Source organism: Falco cherrug, chromosome 8 (assembly GCF_023634085.1).
Source record: "Falco cherrug isolate bFalChe1 chromosome 8, bFalChe1.pri, whole genome shotgun sequence".
NCBI classification, from domain to species: Eukaryota; Metazoa; Chordata; class Aves; order Falconiformes; family Falconidae; genus Falco; species Falco cherrug.
In genome coordinates, this window is record NC_073704.1 from 20,633,873 (window position 1) to 20,658,133 (window position 24,261).

The following is a 24,261-nucleotide window of genomic DNA, read 5'->3' on the forward strand; positions in this document are numbered from 1 at the left end:
CCAGCCTGCCGGCCCCCTCCAGCAGCGGGCACGCACCGCACCGCCGCGGCTTGGGACAGCAGGTTTCATAAGCCAGCTTCCTTTGCGTTAAATACCAACTATGCCCGAGACAGCCAGCAGCACGCCGGCCCGCCGGGCCGTCTCCGCAGCCGCGGCTGCTCTCTCCCGGCCCGCCCCCGGGACTCCGCGGGCTCCGCTCGCCCCGGCAGGGCCGGGCGCCAGGTTACCGGCGGTGCCACCCCCGGTTCTCCCGGAGGCACCCCGGGCTTAACGCCGACCCGGTTGGGCCCCCCGCCCGCTGCGGCCCCACTACCGGGGGCACCTGCCACCGCCGGCGTCACGGGAGCCCGGCCCGGCCACGCTCACCTTCGCCCGACGCCGCGCCGACGCCCCGCCGGGCACAGACGGACAGGCTCCAGCCGCGCCCCGCTTCAAACAGACCGCAGCGGGGCCGCGGCCCGGGCGAAGACGGCCGGCGGCGGGGGCGGGACGGCCGGCACCGGCACCTGCGCCGTGAGGGAGCGGGCGCCGCGCCCAGCGCGCGGGGGGTCCTGAGGGGGCACGCGCCGCGGCTCGCGCTGGGGCCGCCCATCCCCGGCCCTTTGCAAATAACGCCGGGGCGGCCGGAGTCTCTTTTTTCCCCCTCGTTTTTGTCACTGCCATCCCCACGCCAGCGCCGCCGCCCTCTGCCCTCTCCGCGGGGGCCCACGCTGAACACCCGTGAGCTTCCCGCCCCGCCCCCGCAGCCCCGGGATCGGGCATCGCCCCGCGAAAGAAGCGCGTCTCCGGGCAAGCGGCTCGGCTCCGCGGCGAGGCGGTCGGCCGAGAGAAAATAACATACAAACATAAACATCAGCTCAAAGCCGTTTCCCCGCGGCTCCGAGACGTCGTGCCGGCTGCCCGCGGCCGCCCGCCCGTTCCTGCCGCCCGGCAGAGGGCGGCCCAGGGCAGCGCCGCCCGCCCCACAGCAGCCTCGATGGCCGGTGCCCCTCTCGGTGCAGCCGCAGGCCGGCCGGGCCGGGCAGGGAGGCGGGCGACTGCGCGGGGTGCCCGGCTCCGCCGGTTCCGCTGTCGTGCCCGGGTCGCAACAACGCGCCGTTACCGGCCGCCGCGCGGAGGGACGTTCCGCGGGTGCCGCCAGCAGCTGCCGTGCTGTAAAATACATGTGCGTGTGTACCGGACGGAGCGTCCCCGCTCCGCGCGTGACGTTGCGAGGTTTCGCGGGAAAGCGCTGCCAGCCCGGTACGGAGAGGGGGGTGCCGCACACCCCCGACGCGGCCGCTCCGCCGGGGCCAGAATAGCCGCGAGGCCCCCCCTCCAGCTCCGCCCGCCGCTTGCCGTCCTACTGGCGCCCGCCGCCAGCAGCGCCCGCGCGGGCTGTGCCTTCACAGAGGGACGGGACGGACACCGCGGGCCTTTCCCTGGCGGGCGGGGGCACACACCGGGCACAGGGCGATAGAAGCGGCCGGGCCGAGTCGCAGACCCGAGCGCTCGCCAGCGGGGGGGGGCCGGACCGCCCCGTCGGACCGCGCCGGCGAAGAGGGACGGTGGAATGAACCGTACGACGGGGCCGGGGACGGTCCCGGTAACCGGTCCCGTCGCCGCCGGGGCGGCCGTGGCGCCGCGCAGCCCCACGCCGGGCGCGACCCCGCGGCCAGCTCGTGCCCGTGCCCCGAGAACCCGCGGGGATACGGGGTGGCCGGGCGCCCCATTGGCTGTTGCTAGGTGACGTGCGCCGCGCCACGTGACCGGTGTTAAATGCCGTCCCGGCGGCGCGCGGCGCCGCAGAGCCCGTCCCGCTGGCGGCGGCGGGAGCGCGGTTTGCCCGGCCCGGCCCGGCCCCGCGGGCGCGGAGCGCAGCGCAGCGCGGCGACCATGGTGGCGCGTCCCTGATTGCCTCTCCCCGGTGGGGACGGCCGCGGGGCGGCGGCGGCGGCCCGTGCCCCGGCGGGCGGGGGCGCGGGATGACCGGGGTGCTGGAGAGCCTGGTGCCGGACATGCACGCCAGCCAGATCTCCGCCGGCAGCTACCACCAGCACGGCGGCCTGCACAAGCCGCAGGAGTCCCCCACGCTGCCCGTCTCCACGGCCACCGACAGCAGCTACTACACCAACCAGCAGCACGGGGCGGCGGGCGGGCCGCCCTACGGCCCGGTGGGCTCCTACCCCTACGCGGGCGGCGGCACCGCCCCCTACTCCGCCAAGGCCGGCTACGACCTGGGCTACCAGGCCGCCTACGGCTCCTACGGGCCCTACGGCAGCAGGGCCTCTCCGGCCAACAACGACTCCGGTACGTCTGAGCCCCGGGGAGGGGCGAGGTTGGGACGCGGCTCGCAGGAGCCGGGAGGCCCCGCCAGGCACGGCGAGGGAGGCGGTCGGGGCTCGGGACCCGGGGTGGGCCGGGAGGGCGCCCGTCGCCGCCCCGACGGGGCGGGTGGTGATGCCGCGCTGCGGGCTGGGCCCGGGGCGGTGGGGACGCCTCTTCTCACCGGGGCCGCCGTTTCTGCCGCAGCAGAGAAGGAAGACTGCGAGCCGGAGATCAGGATCGTGAACGGGAAGCCGAAGAAAGTGCGGAAGCCCCGGACCATCTACTCCAGCTTCCAGCTGGCGGCTCTGCAGAGGCGCTTCCAGAAAACCCAGTACCTCGCCCTGCCCGAGAGAGCGGAGCTGGCGGCCTCCCTCGGCCTCACCCAGACACAGGTAGGGCTCCCCCGCCGCGGGGCCCCGGGCACGTCGTGCCGCGCCGGGGCCGCCCGCCCTCCGCGGGGTCGGGTGCGGACGTGGGAGGGGGCTCGGCCCGCAGCGCTCGGGGCTGCGAGAGCTGCTGCTCGTCCCTGACCCGCCGCGGGCGGCCTCGCGGAGGCTGCGGCCGCTTGACACCCCTCTCCCCCCAGGTGAAGATCTGGTTTCAGAACCGCCGCTCCAAGTTCAAGAAGATGTGGAAGAGCGGCGAGATCCCGGCGGAGCCGCCCCCCCGCCGCAGCGCCTCGCCGCCGCCCCCCGCCTCGCCCCCCGCCTGGGACTTCGCTCCGCACCCGCGCACGGCGGGCGGCACCGCCAGCCCCAGCCCCGCCGCCGCCTTCCTCGGTAGCTACTCGTGGTACCCGCCGGCGCCCGGCGGCCCGGCGCACCTGCCGGCGGCCGCCCCCCTCCCGCAGCCGGCGCAGCCCCCGCACCACCACGGCGGCGGCGGCATCTTCTAGGCGCCGCAGAGACTGCAGCCCGCGGCGCCGCGCCCGGCGGCCGCGGGGCACCGAGGTGCAGCACTGGTGCTTTGGTGAAGCCGGCTCCGGCCGTCCCGGCGGGGAGGAACCGCGCAGCTCCACGCCCTGTCCCGTCCCGTCGCGCCGTCGGCGGTGAAGCCCGTATGCGCGCGGCCCCGCGGGGTCCGCCCTCCCGCCGCCAACATCCCCGCGCTGCGGAGCAAGAACCCACCTCCCGCGCTCCGTCCTTCCTCCTCCTCCCCGGCATTTTCATCGAACCACCGGTGCAGAACTTTGGTTAACTTTATTTTTTATTTTTTTAAAGTTGATAGGTGCCTTTGCGGATGGACCTCACTTTGATGTTGGGGATTCAAAAATAAAACGTTAAAAAAATATAAATAATTTTATATGTAGATTTAAAACAAGAGCCTCCCGTGTTGAAGTTATACTTTTTAGTCATGAACGAAACCGTCCGGCAAGGGGGGCCGGTGGCAGCGGCGGGGCCGGTGCGGCTCTGCTCCCCCCGGCGGGGGGGCTCCCGCCCGCGCGATGCCACCGGGTGGGTTTCGTGCCCCAACGGGGCTTTCCCGGGGCGGCCGTCGAGCCGCCGTGAGCCCTTCCTTCCCTCCGCCCCCCCGCCGGCAACCCAGCCACTGCTCCTGCCCCTGCGCCGTTTGATGTCTAGAGTCGTGGAGAAAAAAAGAAAAAGAAAAAAAAAAAGCAAACCACAATGAAAAAAGGGTATTTTTGGTTATTTATTATGGAAAACTTAAACACTCTTTAATGTTTCTTTTACAGTAAGCAGAGATTATTTAAATAAATTATTGTTTCCATGGTGCTCGCGCTGAGTTTCTTTGGGGACGGGGGAGGTTGGGGGTGTCGATCCGGACCCCGGCTCTCGCTGAGGGGGGAGAGCTGTGTTCCCTCCACCCCCTCCCCATTGCAACTGCTGCCGCAAGCCGGCAACCCCCCCCTCACCTTGTTTCCCGTCCCTGGTCCCCGTTCGCGTCTACAACAAAATCGCCCCTGCCAGTCTGCTCGACGAAGCCATGCATCACTCAGCGCTGCCGGCAGCAGCCCAGAGGCGACCCCCGCCCCCGCCCACTGGCGCCAGCGACATTTCGCCCGGGACTGTCTCCTGCCGTCTCCCAGACGGGCCAGAGGGGTTTGGGGCAGGGCCGTGTCCGGGGACCGGAGCGTTCCTGCAGCGGGTCCCGGGGCGCAGCCCTGCCCCGGGGAAATTTCGCCGTCGGCAGCACCCAGGCCGGCAGCCTTCCCGGGAGCTTTGCTTGGGCCGGAGCCGGTGGCTGCCCCAGAGCCTCACTTGGCCCTTTCGAGGGCTGGAAGCACCGGCTGGGCCTCTCTGGGATGTGCCCCTGGAGGGCTGGACCCCTCAGGATGTAACCCCCTGGGATGCAGCCCTCCTGGCTTCACCCCTCATAGCTGAACCCCTCTAGCATGTACCCCGCGAGGGCTTGATCCCTCCAGGCCGACTGAACCCCCCTCCAAGTTGCATCTCAATCTGGGATGTATCCCTTGAGGGCTGGACCCCTCCAGGATGTAGCCCTCTGGGAGGCCCCGTACCCTGCACCTCTCCGAGCTGAACCCCTTCCTAGGCTGCCCCTCTTGGGACGTGCCCCTCCCGGCTGTGCCCCTCCAAGCCATAACCCTGAGGAGGGTACCCCTCCGGGCCGCACCCCTGGAGGTCCTGACGGCTGGAGAAGTAAAGGGAGGTGAGAGGGTGGTCTCTGCCCCTTGTTGCCCCGAGGGCCCCGCCGGCCTGCGAGGGTGGTGGGGGAGGGGGAGAGGGCCCGGTGCGCAGGGTCCCGCTGCAGACAAGATGATGAAGAGGCCCAGGCCAGCTCGCCCGGGGCAGGGAATGTGCAGCCCGGCCGGGATTCTCCCGACAGGCCTTGGCATGAGGAGCCCGGGCGGGGCCGGGGAAGGCGCGGGGGGGCCGGCCCCACGGGGGACACGCCGGGGGGCGGGTTGCTCCTGAGAGCCTGGGGAAAGCTTGGGGCGAAGGGAGGAGGGCAGGGGGGCGAAGGAGGAGTGAGGAAGAGAGAAGGAGGGGGGTGTTGGAGGGCGAGAGACGCGGCTGCAAAGGGAGCGAGAGGAGGGAGCGGGAGAGACAAAGAGGGAACGGGCAGCTGCCCGCCGGCCTCGGCGCTGCCCCGGCGGCGCGGACGGGGAGGAGACCCCAGAGCCCCCCCGGGAAACCGTGCCGCTCGCCTCTCTCCGCCGCCACCCTCCCGGCCGCGGGCAGACCCGGCTGCACTGGCCTCCGGCCCGCTCGGGCCGGGGGGAAGGAGTTTCCCCGCTGGCGGGCAGCGAAGCGATGGGGCGGCGGGCACGGAACTGGGGGGTGGGGGCGGCGGGAGGCAGCGGGGCCGCTTCCAGAGACAGGGGCACGCGTGGGGAGCCGCGGTGCGGACACTCCCCCACCCCCCGCGGTCTGTCAGGGGCTGTGCTCACGGCAGCGCGCGGTGCCTTCGCGGGCCGGGGGGTGTCAGGGGACAGGGACACCCCCTCTACCAGGTAACAGGTTTTGGTCCGGGATGCGCGAGGAGGCCGTGGCCGCGGGACATGGCCAGGACAGGGACAACACCCCCGCCCTCCCGCCTCGTCGTTTTTACAGGCGCTTGTCGCTGTTAAATAAAGTTCCCCCAAACACCTGCTCCCCAGTCCCCTCCCCGCCGCCCACCCTCGCCCAGCGACTCCAGCCCGGTGCAGCGGTGCGGTGCGGAGCGTGGCTCGGCCCCGTGGGGTCGGGCAGGATACCGGCAGCGGCGGGGGGTCCCGGGGAAGGGGGGAGAGCCCTGCCCAGGCGGGGGTCGCTTGTCAGCCGTGTGGGAGCGGAGCGCCCCGAGCCGGGGAGACCGCGGGCCGTCCCTGTCGCCCTCCGCGCTTTCCGTCTCCTATTTCGCGGTGTATTATTTTATTATTTATTCATGAGCATTTATCTGGTGCCCGCTAGCAGCTCTCTCTGGGCTGCCCGCACCTGGTGTGCGCGTGGGGGTTTCGTGCTTCACCCTGCAGCATCCCCGCAGCTCCCGGAGCCCTTCCAGGCTCGGCATTTCGCCCGCTGCCCGCACGCGCTCGGGATGCGGCTCGCACCGCGCTGCCGACGGCGCAGGCACGCGGCTGCATCGGCGCGCGGGGCTTCCGCGCGCACGGCAGGCGCACACGTATAGCCGGGTGTGTGTTGGTGATCTGCGCTCCCGTGCTCTTTCCCTGTCCGGTAGGACGGGGCAGGCACCGCTGCGAGCCGTGTGGCCCCGCACAAGGCGGCAGCTCCGCGGGGCTCGGCCGCGCGGGGCCGGGAAAGCGGCGGGGGGCAGGGCAGCCGGGGGCGAGAGCTGCCCCTCTTCCCCAGCCCTCCGGGAAGGGTTACGGGGGTGGGGGGGGGGCTAAGCTGATTCCGCCCCACGTCCCAGCGTCGACGCTCCCTCCCCCCCACCATGGGCCCCGGCCCCGGGCGGGGGCGGCTGAGCGGGGCCGGGGCCGGGGGGGCGGCCGGGCTAAGTGACGGCTCGGCGGCCAGCCCGGTCCGGGGGGGGCGGCCCGGCAGCCGCCCGGGCGAGGGGCACCCTCTGCCTCCCCGGCGCACGGGCGGGGCCGGCCGGGCTTGTGCCGTGGGTAGGCAATTTACTCATTTGCCCGGTGAAAAGAAAAAGCACGAGAAATTCAATTAAAGCGGCTCTGGCAAAAGGAGTTATTTGAGGCATGAATGTCTCCCCTAAAGCTGCAGCAATCATGTGGCATTAGACACTTCCGGAATCCTATAGCCAACTTGAAAAATCCCAGACCCCTTTTTTCCCTAATTTTTGCTCTGATCTGTAATTTTATCCACATTTGCACTAGTTTGAGCATTCTGGCTCTCCCATCTGAAAGCCTGCAATTACTATATAATTCTTCGCAATTTCACATGTCCTAATATGGACTGTAATTTTTGCGCAAGACAATTTCCTGCTATTTCAAGCATCAACATTGTCAAAGTTGTATGTACATAATAAATGGGAATATCAATGCATAGTTTTTAGCATAACATCTTGACTCCTCGATAATTATATCCGTTCGGAGCCTACGCAGAATTAGCCTGAATTGCATGGTAACTGCTGCTGCTTTAAAATTTTTAAAAATTACTCATAATTTTCCCAAAGATTACCAAGATCTCGAGTGCACAATGTCATCAGCGTAATGAAGAGTAAACATTTATGCTAATAATCTGCAATTTTTTTCATCAGCTATAAAGACAGAGGCTATATAGCAGAAAATTTCAGTCATATTCTGCAAGAGCAGAGCTGCAAAAAGGCTGCTGCGCTCAGAGGCATGTGCATCTCTGGGGGATCTCAATCCACATTTGCACTCTCAGGATATTATTATTGTGCTCGGCTTCTTTTTTTTTTTTTTTTTTTGTTTCCCCCCCCCTCTCTCCCTCTCCCCTTCCCTTCTCCCTTCCCGATCCTCTCTCCCTGTCTCTCACACTCTCGCTCCTGTAACTTTCGTAGCAAAAAGCCGCGTTCGGTCCTTTGGTTTGTTGTAAAGCAAAGACTTGTGCCCAGAGCCTCAGGGACTGAGGCGGAAGGTAAGGGTGGCGACACAGGCTCCTTTCCCGAGGGGGTAGGTGAGTGCACGGGGCGCGACGCGGACGGATGCCCCGCGGCGGGGGGAGCACCGGCGGCGGCTCCGCCGGCTCAGCTCCCCGCAAACTGCCCGCAGGGCGAGGGACGGGAGCGGGGCGGCCGGCCGGGCCGGGCCGGGCCGGGCGGCGGGGCGCCGCGCACAGCCGAGCCGCGCAGCGCCGGGGCAGCCCGCGGGCCGAGCCGCGCCGCGCCGCGCCGCGCCGAGCCGAGCCGAGCCGAACCGAGCCGCGGAGCGCTGCGCGGGCAGAGCGGCGCCGGGGCGGAGCGGGGCACTCGCCGCTCGGGGCTCCCGCGGGGGCAGGGGGCTGCTTGTTTTCGGCGGTGGGTTCGCGGCGTGCGCTTGTCGGTTCCTTGCAAAGGGCAGCGTTACCGCCCGGCGCCCAGAGGCGGGAGGGGAGGGCACCGGGCGAGGGGGCACATGGCACTTTGTCACCGGCGTGAGAGCGGCGGCGGTGGCGGGAGCGGGGCCGGCGGCCGGCGGCGGGGAGAGCGGAGCGGGCGGCGGCGGGGATTGTTGATGCCCCTCTGTCAAACTAAGGGAGCAAATTCCGAGTGCAGACGGGCTCGGGCTCCGATATTTGATTCCCCCCCCCCGCAGCTTCAGGGGCCGCTCTGTGCTCTGCAATTAGATTGACACGCATACAACATCTCCCAGCCATTCAAGGGGGTTCGCAGGGACACTCCAAAGGGATTTTTTCCCCCCTTTTTCTTTTTGGGTGGAAGATATTAAAGAGGTATCTGTTGTTTGGCAATTTTGCTAAGTCTGTCTTCATTACTTCAACATTGTGCATTTGCTAATTTGGAAGCCCCTTCCTATTGACAGCTCTGCTCCATACACCTGCAAGCAATTTGCAGAGCTCCAATATAGGAGAATTGCAGAGATGGCAGCTCGCACCTATTTTATTTTTTTTTTCTTCGCTTTTCTCAATGCACAGCAAATTTGGCTTTCAGTGCGTTATCTCTTTTGTTAATGCAAAAAGATTCCCTGGGCGAAAAAATTGCTCATAATTACCAGAGAGATGGGGAAACTGCATTAGAATAAATAAACCTGAAATTACTGTAATTATGTTGTGTTTGATGGGCTCGGCTTGTAATCAAGAAGAGAATACAGTGAAATGATGCTGACCCTCTTGGGTTTGCAGCTGTACGCGCACTTTGGGGTCTTTTTTTGCAGAAAAGAGTCATTTTGATCATCATTAAGCTGTGTGTAACCTATTTCAGAAGTGTTTGAAAATGAGGGGCACTTTTTTTTTCCCAACAAGGAAAAAATATATCCCAAAATTACATTTTGCCATTTACAGGCTCATCCATAAGGTTGTGTTTGCGGGGTGACAATTGTTAAAGGTATAATATTCGAAATCAGGACTTAATCATTGTAATGAGGTATTGTTTCAATATAAGCACCTTTGGATTATTCATAGTTTAATTAATATCCTCATTATGAAAATCTTCGAATCAGATATTTGATGAACTACTTGTCAGCAACAAGGCAGAATTAATTAGGCCTGTATTGAGATTAACATTTTCAAATGTACAATTATAATAGCCTCTAACTCAAGACCGCCTCGCTGAGAGAAAACTAATAATTTCTCTATTTGAACTGTTAGCAAGACGTTATTGAATTAGGAGAAGCTAATATATCTTTAAAGGGCTCCGAGCTGCTTGACCACCCCGCTCCTGTCCGGTCGAAGGCGTTTGGTCTCCGGCTGCAGCCGCCGCGGGAGCCGCGCGGGTCCTGGGGCGCTGCGGGGCCGCTGCGGAGCCGCACCGCTCCCGCTCCGCTCGGGGCAGCGGGCGGCTCGGGGCCGGGCTCGAGCGGTGGCATCCCGGGAGCGCAGAGCCGGGCAGTGTTTCCCGGGCCGGCTTCCGCACCCCCGCGGGCCGCCCTGGGCGCGACGGTGCGGATGCTGCGCTGCCGCGCACCGCCCGCGCGCCTGCCCCGTGCGCTGCGGAGCGGGTGCGTGTCCCGGGGCGGGTGAGCACGGCCCCCGCGGGGCTGCACACCCGCTCCCCCGCGGAACCTGCGCGCAGAGCCGCGCGCGGCCGGCCGGCCGAGCCCCGCCGCTCCCCGCCCCCGCCGCTCTGCAGCGCCTTTTCCCCCGCAGCGGCTGCGGGCTGCGCCCGGCGCGGGGCCGCCCCGGAGAGCTGGCACGGCTGAGCCCGGCGCTGGCACCAGCCGCGGAAGCACCGGGGAGGCTCCGCCGTCGAGGGCTGAGCGGCCCAGGCAGCCAGCCCGGCTGTCGGGGCGGGCGCCGGGGTTGGCCCAGCCGGCCCGCGTTCCCCCTCCAGCCCGGGAGCTGTCCCCGGGTCTCCCCCGGCCCCGAGCCGCCCCTCCGCGGGGGTCCTGCAGCCCCGCGGGGGCTCCGCTGCCCGCCCCGCTGTGGGCCCCCGCTTACAGCCCCGCCGCCTGCCGAGGAGCCTGGCCCGGGCCCCACTCCCGCCCGCGCTACGAGACAGGGAGCACGCGTGTCTCTTTTTCCAAACCATAATTTTACTGTCTCAAAGAAACTTTATAACTTATGTACAAAGATTTGTGTGTTTTTTTCCTTTCCTTCCCCAGATACAAAGCAATAAGTTAACATTCTCAATATAAAACTAAACTTTGACATATAGGACACTAAACACAGCCGAGCTCAGTTTATCACATTTTCCGAGTTTCACAAGTAAAATGTCAAGATCTCAGTACACAAAGCATCATGTTTTACAGCCACACGAAACAGAACGGAAATAATAATAATAATAATAATTAAAAAAAGGCTAAATTTGTGCAACATGTTTACAGAACAATAATAATAATAATAATAATAATAAAGAATAAAATATGTACAGCGAGTAGCTCCTGCACGTCGGTTTGTGCATTTCGACCTCGGGCCGGCTCTCCGCGGGGAAGCCTCGCCGGGGCTGCGCGGAGCGGAGCTGCGCGGGTGCGCCCCCGCCCCCCGGCGGGTGTCCCCCCCCCCCCCGCCGCCGCCGCCCTCGGGGCTCTCGTTCCGTCCTCCGCGCCTTGCTGCACCTCGGCAAAGCGCTCGGCAGTTGCTGCGATTCCATTTCAAGGTACCGAACAACGCACATTTATTTCCTTTGCTAAATACGCGATAAATGCAAATCATTCGGACCAAATCTCTCCACACCAGCGAAGTATAAAAGTTACTGTAAAAGTTAAAAATCGCATCCTTCTTTTGCGGTGATTTATTGGGGTGGGGGGCCGGTGGGTGGGGGGGCGTGTGTATAAAGTAAACTGTGCGTCCGAGCAGTGCACTCCGCAAGCCGGATTGTCCGTTTGTTTCTAGCGCTCTCATAGTGGTAATTAAAATCAATAAATAAAACCCCTGTCTTCCCCTTTTAACAACAACAAAAAATATACAGATGGATAGTGAAAGGTACAGAAAACGTCGAGGGAAAGAAGCTCTGGAAATTGTACAGCTTCCCTCCCCCTTGCAATTGAAGAGACGGTCAGATCGGGGTAGTAAATAAATGACCTACATTTCAACAGACACAGACAGACAGACAGGACAGAGGAGAGGGCTCCCCCCCCCCCCAACATCTTTTTCTGATTGTCCCACAAAGCCGCGGCCGGCGCTCGCTCTGCTCCCAGGCTGTTGTGCGGTGCTCGGGGCCGCTCCGTCAGCTGTCAGCGGTGGGAACCGGCCCGCATCACATCTGTGCTCCCTGCACCGAGCTCAGTGCAGCGTCCTAATGGCTGGATGGGCAAGAGACCTCCTGTTTGTTTGTTTGCTTGGGTTTCTTTTGTGGTTTTTCCTCTCTCTTCCCCCCTCCTTTTTTTTTTTTTTCCTCTTTTTCCCCCTTTCCTGTTATTTTACTTAATTTTTTTTTTCGTAATAATTTTAATTCTTTTCGGGATCGATAGTGCTTGCGGTAGGGGAAAACGGGTTTATAATCACATCAGCTGCGGCTGCTGCATAGCTTCTTGGTGGGCCGAAGGATACCACGACGTGTAGCTGGGGATGTAGGTGCCCGGGGTCCCCGACGAGGCCTTACCGGAGGCGGAGGTGGTATTCCACACCGGGGGCACCGGGGGCGAGCTGCCCGAGAGAGCCCTGCCGTTGGTCAAGGCGCTGCTCTCCAGGGCTGCCCCCCCTTGCTTCATCAGCTTCTTGAATTTGGAGCGCTTGTTCTGAAACCAAATCTTCACCTGTGAAGGGGAACGGGGCAGGGCTCAGCATCCCCCGGTACGGTCCAGCACACCTCCCCCCTGCTAAGGGGTCCGACGGACCCCTGCGCCCGGCGGCCTCGCACCTTCTCCCCCTTACCCCCCCAGGGCTGCTGTGCCCGTTGCCATTTTGTGATGCCAAACCACCCGGTAAGCGCCCCCACCCGCCCCCGCCGCGGGGTCTCCGCGGCACCGGCTGCACCTCGGCGGCGGGGCGGGCGTCGCGCCGGGCCCCGCTGCCCGCGGCCGTGACCCGTCTGCATCACGCGTGGGGTCTCCCACGCCGGCGGTGCACAGGGAGAGGACGTGGGAGAGGGGCCGGCTCAGTGGGAGCTGTACCTGGGTCTGGGTGAGTCCCAGAGACGCTGCGAGCTCGGCTCTTTCGGGAAGAGCCAGATACTGAGTTTGCTGGAACCTCCTGTTCAAAGCCTGTAGCTGCAAACTGGAATAAATAGTCCTGGGTTTGCGGATTTTTTTCCCTTTCCCATTAAAGCGAACTTCCCCTCCTTCGACCACAGTGCTTTTCTCCGATTCGGCCCCTACAAACAACAAACGATGCAGAATAAATAGTAATAATAGCAGTAACAGCAATAGCAGCAGCAATAGTAACAATAACAGCAGCAACATCAACAATAACAATAATGAGAAGGAAGAAAAGTGAAGCTCGAGTAACGCTAACAAAGGCTCCGGGCGATTATGGCAGCCCAGGCGTCTTCCCAGAGAAAGTTTGCTATTTTTACAGGCTGCAGTTTAGGTTTAATTACCCTTAATTGCATACATTGTTTATAGCGCTACGCAATAAATAATTACGAAGACTAATACGTGCACATCTGGGTTGATTTCTTTTCCAGCCAGGCATTGTGTGCTCTGTGTACTGCTCCCCTGTGATCCTCAGCCTCTCTTGACTAATATTTTGTAATTTAATTTAATTTTCCCCCCCGATAGATTTTTTTTCCCTGATACAAGCATCCTCCCTCCCTCCTTGCCTTCCCTCCCCCCCTCCCCCCCCCTTCCCAAAGCCGAGTGCACCTACCTGTCTCCTCTAACCGGGTCTGAGTCAGGCTGGAGCTGTTGGGGTAGGACTGCACTGAACTGATGTAGGGGTTGGTCGAGTGGCTGCTGACCGAGTTCACATAGGGGTAGCCCAGCGGTCGGGAGAAGGACGAAGCTGTGCTGTACGAGCTGTCAGGCTGAGAGTGGCCCGCGGAGTGTAAACAGTGCATGGAATAGTGTCCGTGGGACATGGGAGAAGGAGACATTTGCTGGCTGGGCGGCCCAAACTCCATAAAGACAGCCTTCCCTGAGACGGGGCTATTTAGACTCTCTGGCATGGTAGTCATGGTCATTTCTTGTCGCTTGGTCTGTGTGTGTGTTCTCTCTTCAGCTTGCCTTTTTGGGGTCTGTTGTGTTTCTCAGGACAGGAAAGAACCCAATTTAAGCGGAACAGGGTTTTTCACTTTCCATTCATAAGAAAATGGAGTTTGTCTCTTTGAAAAGTCTAAGCATGATGCTGTAGATCTACACAAACTCGCCTAAAAGCTTTGACTCAGCCAAGTCTATGAATATTCATGAGCTGGCGGAGCTGATTGGTCCGCCGTCTTGCATAATCGCTTTGGATTGGTCCAAGGCGCTCGGGGCTCGCCCGGACCCCGGTGAGCACGGAGAGCCGGACTGGCAGCGCCGCGCGTCCCCGAGCGCCGGCCGCACGCCCCGACGGCACCGGCGGCACGGCACGGCTCGGCTCGGCTGGGCTCGGCGGCCTCCGCCAGGCCACGCCGGTTCCCTGGCCCCGCTCCCCGGCCGGCCCCGGGCGAGGAGCCGCCTGGGTCCCCCGCTCCCATCGCGGGCCGCCCGCTCCCGCCGGCGGCGACGGAGGGCGCCGAGCCCGAGCTCGGCAGGAGGCTGCGCGCCTCCCTCCGCCCTTCTCCTCCGCCCCTCGCCGCGCAGGCGGCGGGGAACGGACGGCAGCCGCGCTCCGCCAGCTCCCGCGGGCCTCGGGGGTGCCGGCCGGCTGCGCGGGCCCCGCTGCCTGCCCCACTCCGGCCGCCGGCGGCGGCATCCGCAGACAAAGCGGGCGGCCCCCGCCTGCGCGGCCGCGCACAACCCCCGGGCGCGCAGCGGTCTCCGCCCCGGCCCGCGGGTCCCAGCGCCGCCCGCACCCCCGGGGCGCGCCGCCCGGGAATTGCCGTTCTTGTTCTTAAGGGGATGGGGGGCGGGGGGGGCGGGAATCCAGCGAAACAGAAATCGCCCTGAACGGGCCAAACGGCGCATTTGAGCTTAAAATGAAAACTTCCGCGTGCGTGAGCGGTAAATGAGGTGGGACTTGGGAGATCCTCCCCAGAAAGCCCACGATGAATCCCAAATTACTTTGTTAGATAATTAGAAAGTGCTGATAATTATTTCTTTCATAATTCAGCGGTGTGACTGTAACAGGAAAATGATCTTGTGAAAGTTCACACGTGCAGATGTATTAGTTACTGATTCATTTGATTAAATGCTAGTCTCAAGTGCTCTGATCCACAGCTGAAGGCGGCCCCATTAGCATAACACTGATGTTTAATTTTCATACGCATAATTAGCCATATATTTAACACTAATAGCAACATGCAGCCTTCCAGCATTAAACAGCCTGGGATTTGATCTGGCCTGGGCTGAACTTTCCCGGTTACATCTAGGCTGTCTAGGGTGCGCAGTTATCCCGGCACCACGTCTGTGTGATCAAACACATTTTGGCAAAGGGAGAACACCAACAGAAGTGAACGTTCCGAACAAATCGCGGCGCCGGCCTGCCGTTCCCCGCCGCCGGCAGCGGGGCTGGGGCACCCCCGGCAGCGCCCGCACGGGGCTCCGGCTCCTCCGGGCACCGACGGTCCTCGGGGCACCCGGGTCTTGGCTGTGCAAAGCTGACAGAACCGAGCCCCTCTGCTCCTGGTCTTTTTTTTTTTTTTTTTCCCTTTTTCCTCCTTTCATTAGTGGCTCTGTCGGTTTTAATTGCCCGTTTCCTAACGCCTCTTTTACTTCCCCCTCCTTTTTTTTTTTTTTTTTTTTTCTCGCGATGCGCAGAGTTCATTTTCACAAAATCGCCGCGGCTTGGCGCGGGAAGGGGCAGTGCGGTGTGTCCCCACACGGACTCCTCCGGCAGCCGGCCCTGCCCGCCTGGCCATGTAAGTGACCGCCCGGGGCGGGTCTGCGCGCTTGCCCGAGGAGGGGACGGGGCGCCCCGGCGCCTTCGCCGGGCTGCGGGGAGGGCAGGCTGCTCCGCGCTCCCCGGCTCTGCCGCCACGTCCCCCGGCCGGCCAGTCCCGGGGCGGATCACAGTCCCGCCGGCCTCGCCAAAACCCGGCGGACCGGACGGCGCGGGGCCGCCACCGCCCCTCCGTGCGACGCCGGCCCCGGCAGCGCACCTTCGGCGGGCGCGGAGGGGCCGCGGCCGCGGGACGCCCCGACCCCAGGAACCCCGACCCCGCGATCGCCCCGTCGGGGCTGCCGTCGTTCCGGCCCGGGAAGCCCTCCTGTGTGAGGGGCTGGTGCGAGGCGCTGGCCGTCCCCGCACAGCCCGGCCATCCCTTTGGTCTTGTTCATGGTCAGGATTACCGACGTGCGCCATCAGTGCCGGGGCCCGGCTGCCACCGCTCCGCGGCGGCCAGTACAACCCGCAGCCCCCTTGGAATTACAGGGGGGACCCCGGAGCAAACAGCGGTCGCCGGGAGCTGCCAGCACCCCTTTTCTGCCGGGCTGCGGGGGGTCCCTTCTCGCGGCTGCCCCGCTCCACGCTGCGGTGAGGGGCAGGGGACGGGGAGAAGCCCAGCGCCTGCCGGACCCCCCAGGGGCTCCCGGCGCGGCCAAAGCCCCCGGGACGCGCGGGACACCCCGCGCCCCTCGGAGGGGCAGCGTGACCGGGCGGCGGGGGTCTCGGCCCGCACCCCCGCGCGGTGCTGGCTGGCCCCGGCTCCCGCGGCCGCGGCGCGCTGCTATCCCCGGGGATTTGTCAACTTGTTGGCTGAATCGTTTGTTTTTACAGGTTTTCGGGCCTTCCCAGCTCCTCTGGAGCAGGATGGGGCTAAGCAGCTGCCCCGCGGCGGTAGCCGTGTTCTGAGGGGGGGTCCCCGCTTTTTGGAAAGATGCTGGTAGAAACTGCTCGAGCTGACAGCTCGCTGGGCTCGAGTGGGAACAAACAGCAGAATAAAGCTGTAAGAAAGCGGCTTGCTTCTGCCCTGAACCACGGAGGGAGCTGGTGCTGAGCAGCCCTGGTCGCCTGCGTGTGCAGCCGCCAGCCCCGGGCATGGGACCGCACCGCCCTGCGATTAAGGGCAAGTTATTTGCACCAAACCCGCACCGCTGCTGCTGCCGGTCTGCGGCGCTTCTGGATGGCACTTGCTTATCTCCAAGGCTACCCCGCATTTCGTAGGACCGGCTCCTGCTCCGGTAGCCAAGGCCAGACCCGTCCAGCCCGACGGGGCGCTCAGCCACCTGCTAATTGCAAATCAACACACCCCCCCACACCCGCCCCCCGGGAGGCCCGTGACGGGACCACAGCGAGCACGGGGCTGAGCAGGACCCCCAGCTTCCGAGGACCCTCAGCTCCACGCTCTGGGCAGGAGCCGGGGCTCATCCTCCAGACCGCAAACCTCTCTGCTTCCCTTAATCGCTTAAACCGTGGAGTGCCTCTCCCTTAACTAACGTGGGCACCGCAGAGCAGTGATTACTCCAAAACGGCTAATTCTTCAAGCAGGGCAATTATTGATCTCCAGAGAAGCGCGCTTCCCATTTCATTTTTAATCACTTTTTGTGCTGTGCAATGAGGAATTAGCTGAGGCAGGAAAGGGGGGACTGCTGCTGGGAAGGCTGCGGGGGAAGAGGCTGCTGCCTCTGCCTGCCACCCTCGGGAAACTTTTTTCCATCCTGTTAAGTTACAGCCTGGGAAACAGCACTGTGCTAATTGCAGTGAAGACAAATTGACTCCATAGCTCAGCTATAAAGGGAAAATACTATGTTCCTCTGTCCTCTCAGCTGCACAGAGACTGTGTCATCTGATACGTGTTTGTCCCATATAGGATCTGGAAGAGAGGGGACCTGCTTTCTGCCCCTCACCCTAAATAACCCAAACCCTTTGCACTTACAGGCTGTGCATGGCTGCTTCCAGGGTCACAAACAAGCCAACAGACTTTTATTAAATACTAACTAGGTAACACACAGAAAGCCGCCCCCCCAAGTTGCTTTTTCTGTCCCCTGCAGTGGACTTAGGCAGCACGCATTCCCCACAGAAATTACAGAAAACTCCTCTGTCCTGAGTGAAACTGGAAATCCCAGAAGTACAGCGAGTTCCTCCACTCCTTGCTCCACATTTAGGCTTCTTCAAACAGTTTAGAGAGGATTTCTGCTCCCTCTGAAGTAATCACAATGGTATGTTCAAACTGCGCTGATCTGAAAGGCACATTTAGCAGTTATTAGTGGGCAAACGGGTCCACCATGCCTGTAAAACTCACCTGTTTTTTTCCCCCAGCTGTCAGCGATCAGTTCTACAGCTTAGGAAAGACCAAAAAATAATATAAGGCACCTTTTATTGTCTACGGAAACTGCAGTCCATTTATCCTTCAGAATCTTAAATTCGGGGGATCCTTCCATTATTATTGGCTCTGCAGCAAGGAAAACAAAAAGTATTCCAAAGTTAGTCACACTTGTGTGCGGACTGTGAAGCAAGCAAGACATGGGGGTGTCCCACCATGCAACCCCCCTCCCGCACAGGTCCCGTCTTCCCTGGACCGGCACTCTCCGGCAACACTAAAATGTGAACTAAAGAGGAAGACAAAATACCAAGGTAGGAAGTTGCCCATTCCTCTTTTGTAAAAGCGGGGAATTTTAATCAAGCTTTAATTAAGACCCCGTGGATAATAACCAAAGCGCCAACCACACTTACAAACAGCAGATAGTTTTAAATATTTGAAATTTTTAAACAGGCTTAAAATGTTCATTAAAACAGCAAAACATCAATTTTCTTATTTCCCTCTAATTGCCGCGCCATTTAGCCACACAGGGAGCAAGAGGGCTTTTCCTCACGGCTGGTATTTAGCGCGCCCCGTCCGCGGGGCCAGAGCCCCGGGCCCGGGCAGCGGCTTTGGCCGGCAGCGAGTGACTGAGCCACCGGGCTGCCCGCCGGCAAGCCACGCCATCGGGGACACGCAGTCTCACCCTTCTCATCTTCCACAGCCCAAGGATGCCGGCAGGGTCTCCGCCTGGCCAAAACCAGGCGTCAAATATGTCATTTAGCAAGGTTTATAATAAACACTTCCTTTTCTAAATCTTCTCATTTGGAAGCTATTTCCTCAAATTCGTTCCTTAATGCATTTTTTGAAATGGTGTTTTAATCTGCTTCCTAAGGGGTCAGTGTCGCCGACATCCCCCCGTCTGCATGGATATTTTTATATCCCAATAAAGAAATGGTACGGATCTGGGCTGCTCTGTGTGTGCTTTTTTAAAGAAAACCATAGCAGAGAGTTACTAACCTATTGTGAACGCCATTCCCTCTTCCATTAACAAATCACTGTCATTGGCTACAAAAGAAAATAAAAAGGCCGTTATGGGTGGTGTGTTTTTTTTTTTTTCTTTTCTTCCCTTTTTTCAGTAAGCGCAAGCAGCACTCGGTTTAAGCCCCGTTTGGGCTGGCAGGTACGGCGCACGGAGCGCGGCGCCCGCCGAGAGCCATCCCGCCCCGGCCGCCCCGACGGCGGCCCCGTCCAGGCCGGCTCCGGCGGCTGCACCGTTTCAGCCGAGGTTTTTCTTTGCCCCGTGACAAACTTCGCCGGCGCGGTTCGGGCGCGGTGGGGTGCGGGGGTGGGGGCGTGCGGGGAGGCGGCGGCTGCCGCCCGCAGCGGGGTCGCGGAGGCGGCCCGCGGGGCCCAGCTGCCCCAACGGCTCCGTTAAACGGGCGATTCGTCCTCAAAAATACCTGCGCGACACTCAGACGACGAGTTGCCCGGCGCGGGGAGCCCCCGGTACCCCGCCGGGCCCGGCAGCGTGCGGGGCCGGGGTGGCTCTGCTCGTTTCACCGCCCTCCCCCGCCGTCATTTCAGCGCCAGCGCGGGGGGAGGCGGCCTCCCCGCGGGGCCCCTTACCGTGGTGCCACACCTCGGGGTGCCCGTGGAAGTACGACCCGATGCCGTGGCCGACGAAAGAGGGGCAGACCTGGAAGCCGCCCCGCCGCGCCACGGAGCTGCGGGGGCAAAGGGGACACCGTGAGGGAGCACGTCCTGACCGCCCCCGCCAGCCGGCCCCGGCCGCTGCGCTGGTCCGGGCGGCACCACCCGGCTCCACCACCCGGCTCCACCACCCGGCTCCACATCCTCACCTCCGCCCCAGCGCCGGGTCACTGCTTCGCAGCCACTCTGAAGGACAGGGGGGAAGCTAGCACTGGGGAGCCGCCGTTAGGTTTCAGAGTTAACACGGCCGCCAGCATTAGCCGGTAGCTCTTGTGCCAGCCCTGCCGTCTAAGTGTTGTCTCCCTGTCTGATGGCGAGTAACCTTTCCCACAAGCACACCGGGAACTCTTTTTGCCATGGGACAGCTGAACAGCAGCCCAGCCGCGCAGCCGAGGCCCCAGCACCCCCAAACCGCAGCCCCTGGTGGGCCCCCCCAGGTGCAGAGCCCGTGCTGGGCTGCGCACCCACTGCCTCCACTGGATTTTCTGCAGAAAAAGGTCCTGCTACCCACAGGGAGAGTTAAGAGCCCTGCTGCTTCCCTTTTGGAATACTGCAAACATTCACTACCAAAATGTATTGAAACACTAGCAAATCTGTTCACGCTAATTAACAATGTATTTCTAATGAACCCATCGCTACACCAGCAAAAACAACTACGGCGTTTCAGTTCTGCCTGGGAGATCTGTCCTGTCCTTCATGGTCTGCCTCAGGCAGGAGTGTCTCAGAGCTGCCTGCAGGAACACAGCCAGGCACCAATCCTTACCCATGCTGGGAAAGCAAATTCCTATCCTGATCCCTAAAAACTGGAGGACTGGAGATATGTGGGGTGTCCTGTGGCTTCTGGGCCACCCCACGCCTGCAGGTTTCACTCTTGGGCTCTGCCCTTACTCAAGTAGTGGTGGAGGGAGCAGTGGAGGGGGTGACTTGAGGCAGCTCAGCCAGGGGGGCTGCCCACATCCAAAACAGAAATGTGTGGAGATTTGGGGGGACCTGAAGGTGTAGTAGAAGTGACAAGGAAGCAAATGCAGTTCCTAAATATCACCCCAAAACTATTTCTAAAATCAAACAGGAGTAAGACAGGCAGGCACTTAGCCTGAAAAGATTTCGTCTACAACATTAAAAGCTTCATTTGGTTGTTTTAAAACAAGGTAGGCTCTTAAAAACTTCAGGTTTGACTATATTTACACCTTAACAAATGCTTTCTCTGAGTCTGACTACAGGTGAAAAAGTAGAAAAGTTAAGAAACTCAAATAAAGGTGTAAGCTCTCACAGAAATTAAAGCATGTTAAACCCCATGGGGAGGCTCTTATTCAGGTGTAAAGTGGCCTCAGCTTGCTGTAGGAGTCAATCCCTTTGCACATCAGGCTTCACAAACCCTGCAGTGCTGGCTCCAGTGCCTGTGGGTCACTGTCCCAGAATTTAATGCCACTGCAATTGAGGGACATGATGCTCCACCACAGCAAAATGGCAATGAGAGAGGAGAGTCAGGCCAACAGTTAATAATGCTGAAGTGTTCAGACCTTAAGAGCACGTTTTAGCAGAATTTGTATACTAGCTTTTACCTACCCATTGCCCTGATGCGAGGACTCATCCCATTTCTTTCATTAACTCTGGAGAAAAATGGAAATTTCAAGTTCAGCTGCTCCCCAAAACCTAAGTACTGGCAAAGAGGGTTACCAAAAAGGCTAGAAGTTGGGCTTCATTTGGTTGCGTTCAAAGTCCAGGTTTTTATTTTATACATCATTTATGTGGGAAAAAAAGTATGAAGGTTTACACAGTGAAAAATCCTACTAGAGATGGAAAAGACTTTTGGAAAAAACTTTCTCCCCTGCCTTTCTATTACACAACCCACGTCTGTGTCAGAGACGGACTGCTAGCTGTAACGATGCTGAAGGCCAAGGAAGAAGCATGGGGAACAGTGATGAGTTAGCCAGACTACTCCGAAACATACACAAAATGAAACAGAAGGTCGCTGGTGACCGAGCCCAGAGCAATAAGATAATGATTCCCATACAGGTGAAGCGATGCTCTGAAAAGAGATGGGAGAAGCTGTCCATGCAACATGTGATAAGCTTTTCTTTCACCTTCTTCTGCATCTTTTTGCAAAAGCATAAACAATTCCACTAACTACACAGCTTTGCTGATGTCCTTACGCAGCATCCCTGGCCACTGAAAAAGCATGATCATTTTTTCAGATGTTTTGTATTATTCTGTAGCAAGACAGAAAGCTTTTTCTGGACAGCTGTTCTTCCAAGTGCCATGGCTACACACCTTCCTGCGGGCCGGGGAAGCTCTTGCCGAGGAGGGTGGCAGTAGCAGCAGCAGCTGCTTGCTGGGCACCGGGCGCGTGAGCACCGGGACACACAGAAGGCAGTGTTACGGCAGTATCCCATCCTCACATGGTGAAATAAGTGCTTCTCGTGCATTTCAGTGGTGAATTCTGCCACTTTCTTGCCAAACAGCTTGAAAACCACTCTGTTGGCATCAGTGCTTCTGCAGTTACTGTCTGTGATCAAAATAGGGGATCTTGGAGCTCACAAGGCTTTGACATTTGCACTGACAGAAACTCGTGCCCTCCTCCTTCCCGCTTAATAATGTCTACAGACAGAGCTTGGGTATTCTTTACATGAAATGTAATATGGTCAATGAACCTGAAGTGACACATAGAAAACCTGTGGAGAAAATAAGCTGTAGGTATGAAACTCAGCCACATTCAATCTCTTTTCGGTATTTGCATGTGCTTTGGGAGCACCTTATGGGGAATTTCACTCCACATCTACTAGCTTTACTTTGGAGTACTTAAAAAAAATCCTAGTGAGCTCTTACATCCTTGTGGAGTTACAGAAAAACACCCAGCTTTCATAAAAACCCAAAGCTACTAACCCCAGCTACAACTTGCACATGCAATCCTGTAAATGTACTTGTTGGCTGTAAATGCTGGCAGGGAGGACTCTGAAACAGCTCTCAGAAGAGTGCTGATGATGAACTGTTGATCTTGGTGAGCCTCTCCACCCTCTGGGATTCCCAGGCTGTGGAATTTGATTTAAAAATCAGGATGCCCAGGAGTGGAGCATTTTTACACCAGTTTGCCATTTGCTGCTGAGAACAGCTCAACATTTTGGTCTTGCTCAATGCCTGGCTCAGGACCTGTCAGCAGTGGCCGGCCTTTCCAGCTTTCCCTGGAAGGCAACATCACAAGACTGCAGCCCCAGCTCCATGCACTGCTCCTTGCAGACAGGCAGCGTAGGTAGGGTCAGGCAGCTGGAGTCCTGACTGCGAGGAGGTGGCATGGCTGAGCTGGGCTGTCTGGCATCTGCTGTGGGAAAGGAGAGCTGCACAGCTGGGTGGCTGGGCCAGGCTGCCAGTTCCCCTCGGCCACGGCGTGTGCCCCAGCCAAATCACTTCCAGAGCAAAGGCTGGGGCAGCAGAGTCACACCGCAGCGACAGCATCAAGCTAAAAAAACCCAAAGGGTTTTCAGAATAATCACTGTTAAAAATAACCATTGACAACATTTATCATCACACATTTTATTCTTTGAGCTGTGTTGCATGCTTGGGCAGAGGTGAATTGGGCAGGATTAAAAGCATAATCACTTAATGAGCCCAGTACTCGATTTTACATTTTGCTGCCATGTGTTCCAGCCCAGTGGTTGCAGAGTCAAGACTACCTGCAGTGTTGCTCCTCTTTTGCTGATGGCAAAGCCAGGCAAAGTGTCTGGCACTACCAGTAGCGGCCAAGCTGGTAAAAGAACATCACTGAGGGCCAGGCTGTCCATAAACCCTAAACCCACAGGTGGAGTCTCTTGTATGGCGGTATCATGCTTCTGAGAGTGGACAGAGACAGGACAGCTGGGTGTCAGTTTCCTCCTGAGCATCCTCTTCCCATGTTGCCAGACAACAGCTAATTCTCCAAATGGAGAGATGAGCACGGAGACAGGCACTGCTATCCTGCCAGCAGCCCGACAGGGAAATTGCCACAAAGCAGCAACAGGCAGGACCAACTCTCTACAAAGTTCTCTCTGATACTCTAGAGTCTCCCCTGAAGGGAGCTCTTGGATGACGAATCCCTCCTGCTAAGAAGCTGAAAAGCAGGCTGAAAGAATTTCCTTAGGGGGCTGGCCCTCTGCTGACAGACTCTAGGAGCATCTATGGGATAACAGGCATCCCAGCTCCAGAGGAAAAAACATCCATTCAGTCTTAGGGCTGGAACTCACCCTTTTTTTTTGGGGGGGTGGAGTGGGGATGACACATGACTCCCCAGACCTGCATTTTCTTTTCTTTTTACCAAATTTTGTCACTTTTTTCTCAGGGCAGGTCTGACCCAGTATCCTAAGACCTCACTGAAGAAACAAAGTGAAACAAATTCCATTTTCAACATTGATAGCAACTGCTTCTCTGGGCTCTCTGGTGGCACAAGGGAAGAGTTTGGCTGATCAGACAAGATGGCACAGACTGCTTTGCTACCCAGGCTGAACATCCCAGTGAACTGATTCCCAGCTAGGGACCCTTCTCCCACAGCGCCAGCTTCTCTCCCCAGGGATGAAACTTTATCAGAGCAGCTTAGCATGAATGGCTGAAGTTGCTAAATAAATCTGTCATACACTTCTGGGCAGTGAACACGGTTGGGAAACACTGAAAGAGATAACAGACTTACGATAATTGTTTTCTTACTTAGGGATCTGATTTTTTTTTTTAATTGGAAGTAATAATGTTTTTCTTAGATCTATTGTTAGCAAAATGACCACTGAGTGGCATATTTGCTTTTAAAAAAAATTACTGAAAACCGCATCAGCCTAAACTAGATTTGCTGTGATAAAAATACCAATTTTGAATAGTACCATATTATCTAATTCGAGAAACTACAAAATTCTACTGGGAAAATATGAAAAGTATTTTTCTCTCAATAGTAATCCTAGACTGAGGGAATGCACAAGTTCAGGGATTCCTTATAATGACAATAAATGTTGAAGTATAATTAGTAATATTTTTGAAAGCCAACAATTGTTTTTTGAAAGAAAGGTACATTTTAGTTTCAAACTGGAACAC

At 59.5% G+C, this 24,261-nt stretch overlaps 3 protein-coding genes across 11 annotated transcripts in view; 1 reads left to right on the forward strand and 2 right to left on the reverse strand.

Moving 5' to 3' along the window:
* Positions 1-1,854: 1,854 nt before the first annotated feature.
* On the forward strand, positions 1,855-3,202 carry DLX2 (distal-less homeobox 2). Its single transcript, XM_055719359.1, has 3 exons — positions 1,855-2,289; positions 2,512-2,699; positions 2,894-3,202. Exons 1-3 carry the CDS (start codon positions 1,965-1,967, stop codon positions 3,200-3,202), a joined length of 822 nt encoding a protein of 273 aa, XP_055575334.1. The 5' UTR covers positions 1,855-1,964.
* Positions 3,203-11,103: 7,901 nt separating this feature from the next.
* DLX1 (distal-less homeobox 1) lies at positions 11,104-13,544 on the reverse strand. 2 transcript variants are annotated; one of them, XM_005442894.3, is made up of 3 exons: positions 13,053-13,544; positions 12,359-12,558; positions 11,104-12,001 (listed from the first exon to the last, which is right to left on the reverse strand). In XM_005442894.3, the coding sequence occupies exons 1-3, from the start codon at positions 13,363-13,365 to the stop codon at positions 11,747-11,749; spliced, it is 768 nt and encodes a 255-aa protein (XP_005442951.1). In that variant the 5' UTR covers positions 13,366-13,544; the 3' UTR covers positions 11,104-11,746. The 2 variants fall into 2 exon arrangements, with proteins under 2 accessions (XP_005442951.1, XP_027666524.1); XM_027810723.2 differs by lacking the exon at positions 12,359-12,558 and having other exon boundaries at positions 11,726-12,001.
* A 3,612-nt stretch (positions 13,545-17,156) lies between these two features.
* METAP1D (methionyl aminopeptidase type 1D, mitochondrial) overlaps positions 17,157-24,261 on the reverse strand; it is a 56,488-nt gene continuing 49,383 nt past the window's right edge. For all 8 annotated transcript variants that reach the window (XM_055718268.1, XM_055718271.1, XM_055718269.1 and 5 more), the window contains 4 exons: positions 19,132-19,229; positions 18,523-18,570; positions 17,577-17,655; positions 17,157-17,443 (listed from right to left, as the gene is read on the reverse strand). In XM_055718268.1, coding sequence (XP_055574243.1) covers positions 17,365-17,443; positions 17,577-17,655; positions 18,523-18,570; positions 19,132-19,229 — 304 coding nt within the window. In that variant the 3' untranslated portion in view covers positions 17,157-17,364. The remainder of the gene's footprint in view (positions 17,444-17,576; positions 17,656-18,522; positions 18,571-19,131; positions 19,230-24,261) is intronic.

What these genes read in the sequence shown, in the direction of transcription:
- DLX1 (XM_005442894.3), bottom strand. Translation starts at nt 13,365, where the DNA reads ATGACCATGACTACCATGCCAGAGAGTCTAAATAGCCCCGTCTCAGGG. An exon ending in GACCCGGTTAGAGGAGACAG is followed by an intron (nt 12,559 to 13,052) that starts GTAGGTGCACTC and finishes TGTTGTTTGTAG; the next exon opens with GGGCCGAATCGGAGAAAAGC. An exon ending in TGGGACTCACCCAGACCCAG is followed by an intron (nt 12,002 to 12,358) that starts GTACAGCTCCCA and finishes TCCCCTTCACAG; the next exon opens with GTGAAGATTTGGTTTCAGAA.
- DLX2 (XM_055719359.1), top strand. Translation starts at nt 1,965, where the DNA reads ATGACCGGGGTGCTGGAGAGCCTGGTGCCGGACATGCACGCCAGCCAG. An exon ending in TCCGGCCAACAACGACTCCG is followed by an intron (nt 2,290 to 2,511) that starts GTACGTCTGAGC and finishes TTTCTGCCGCAG; the next exon opens with CAGAGAAGGAAGACTGCGAG. An exon ending in TCGGCCTCACCCAGACACAG is followed by an intron (nt 2,700 to 2,893) that starts GTAGGGCTCCCC and finishes CTCTCCCCCCAG; the next exon opens with GTGAAGATCTGGTTTCAGAA.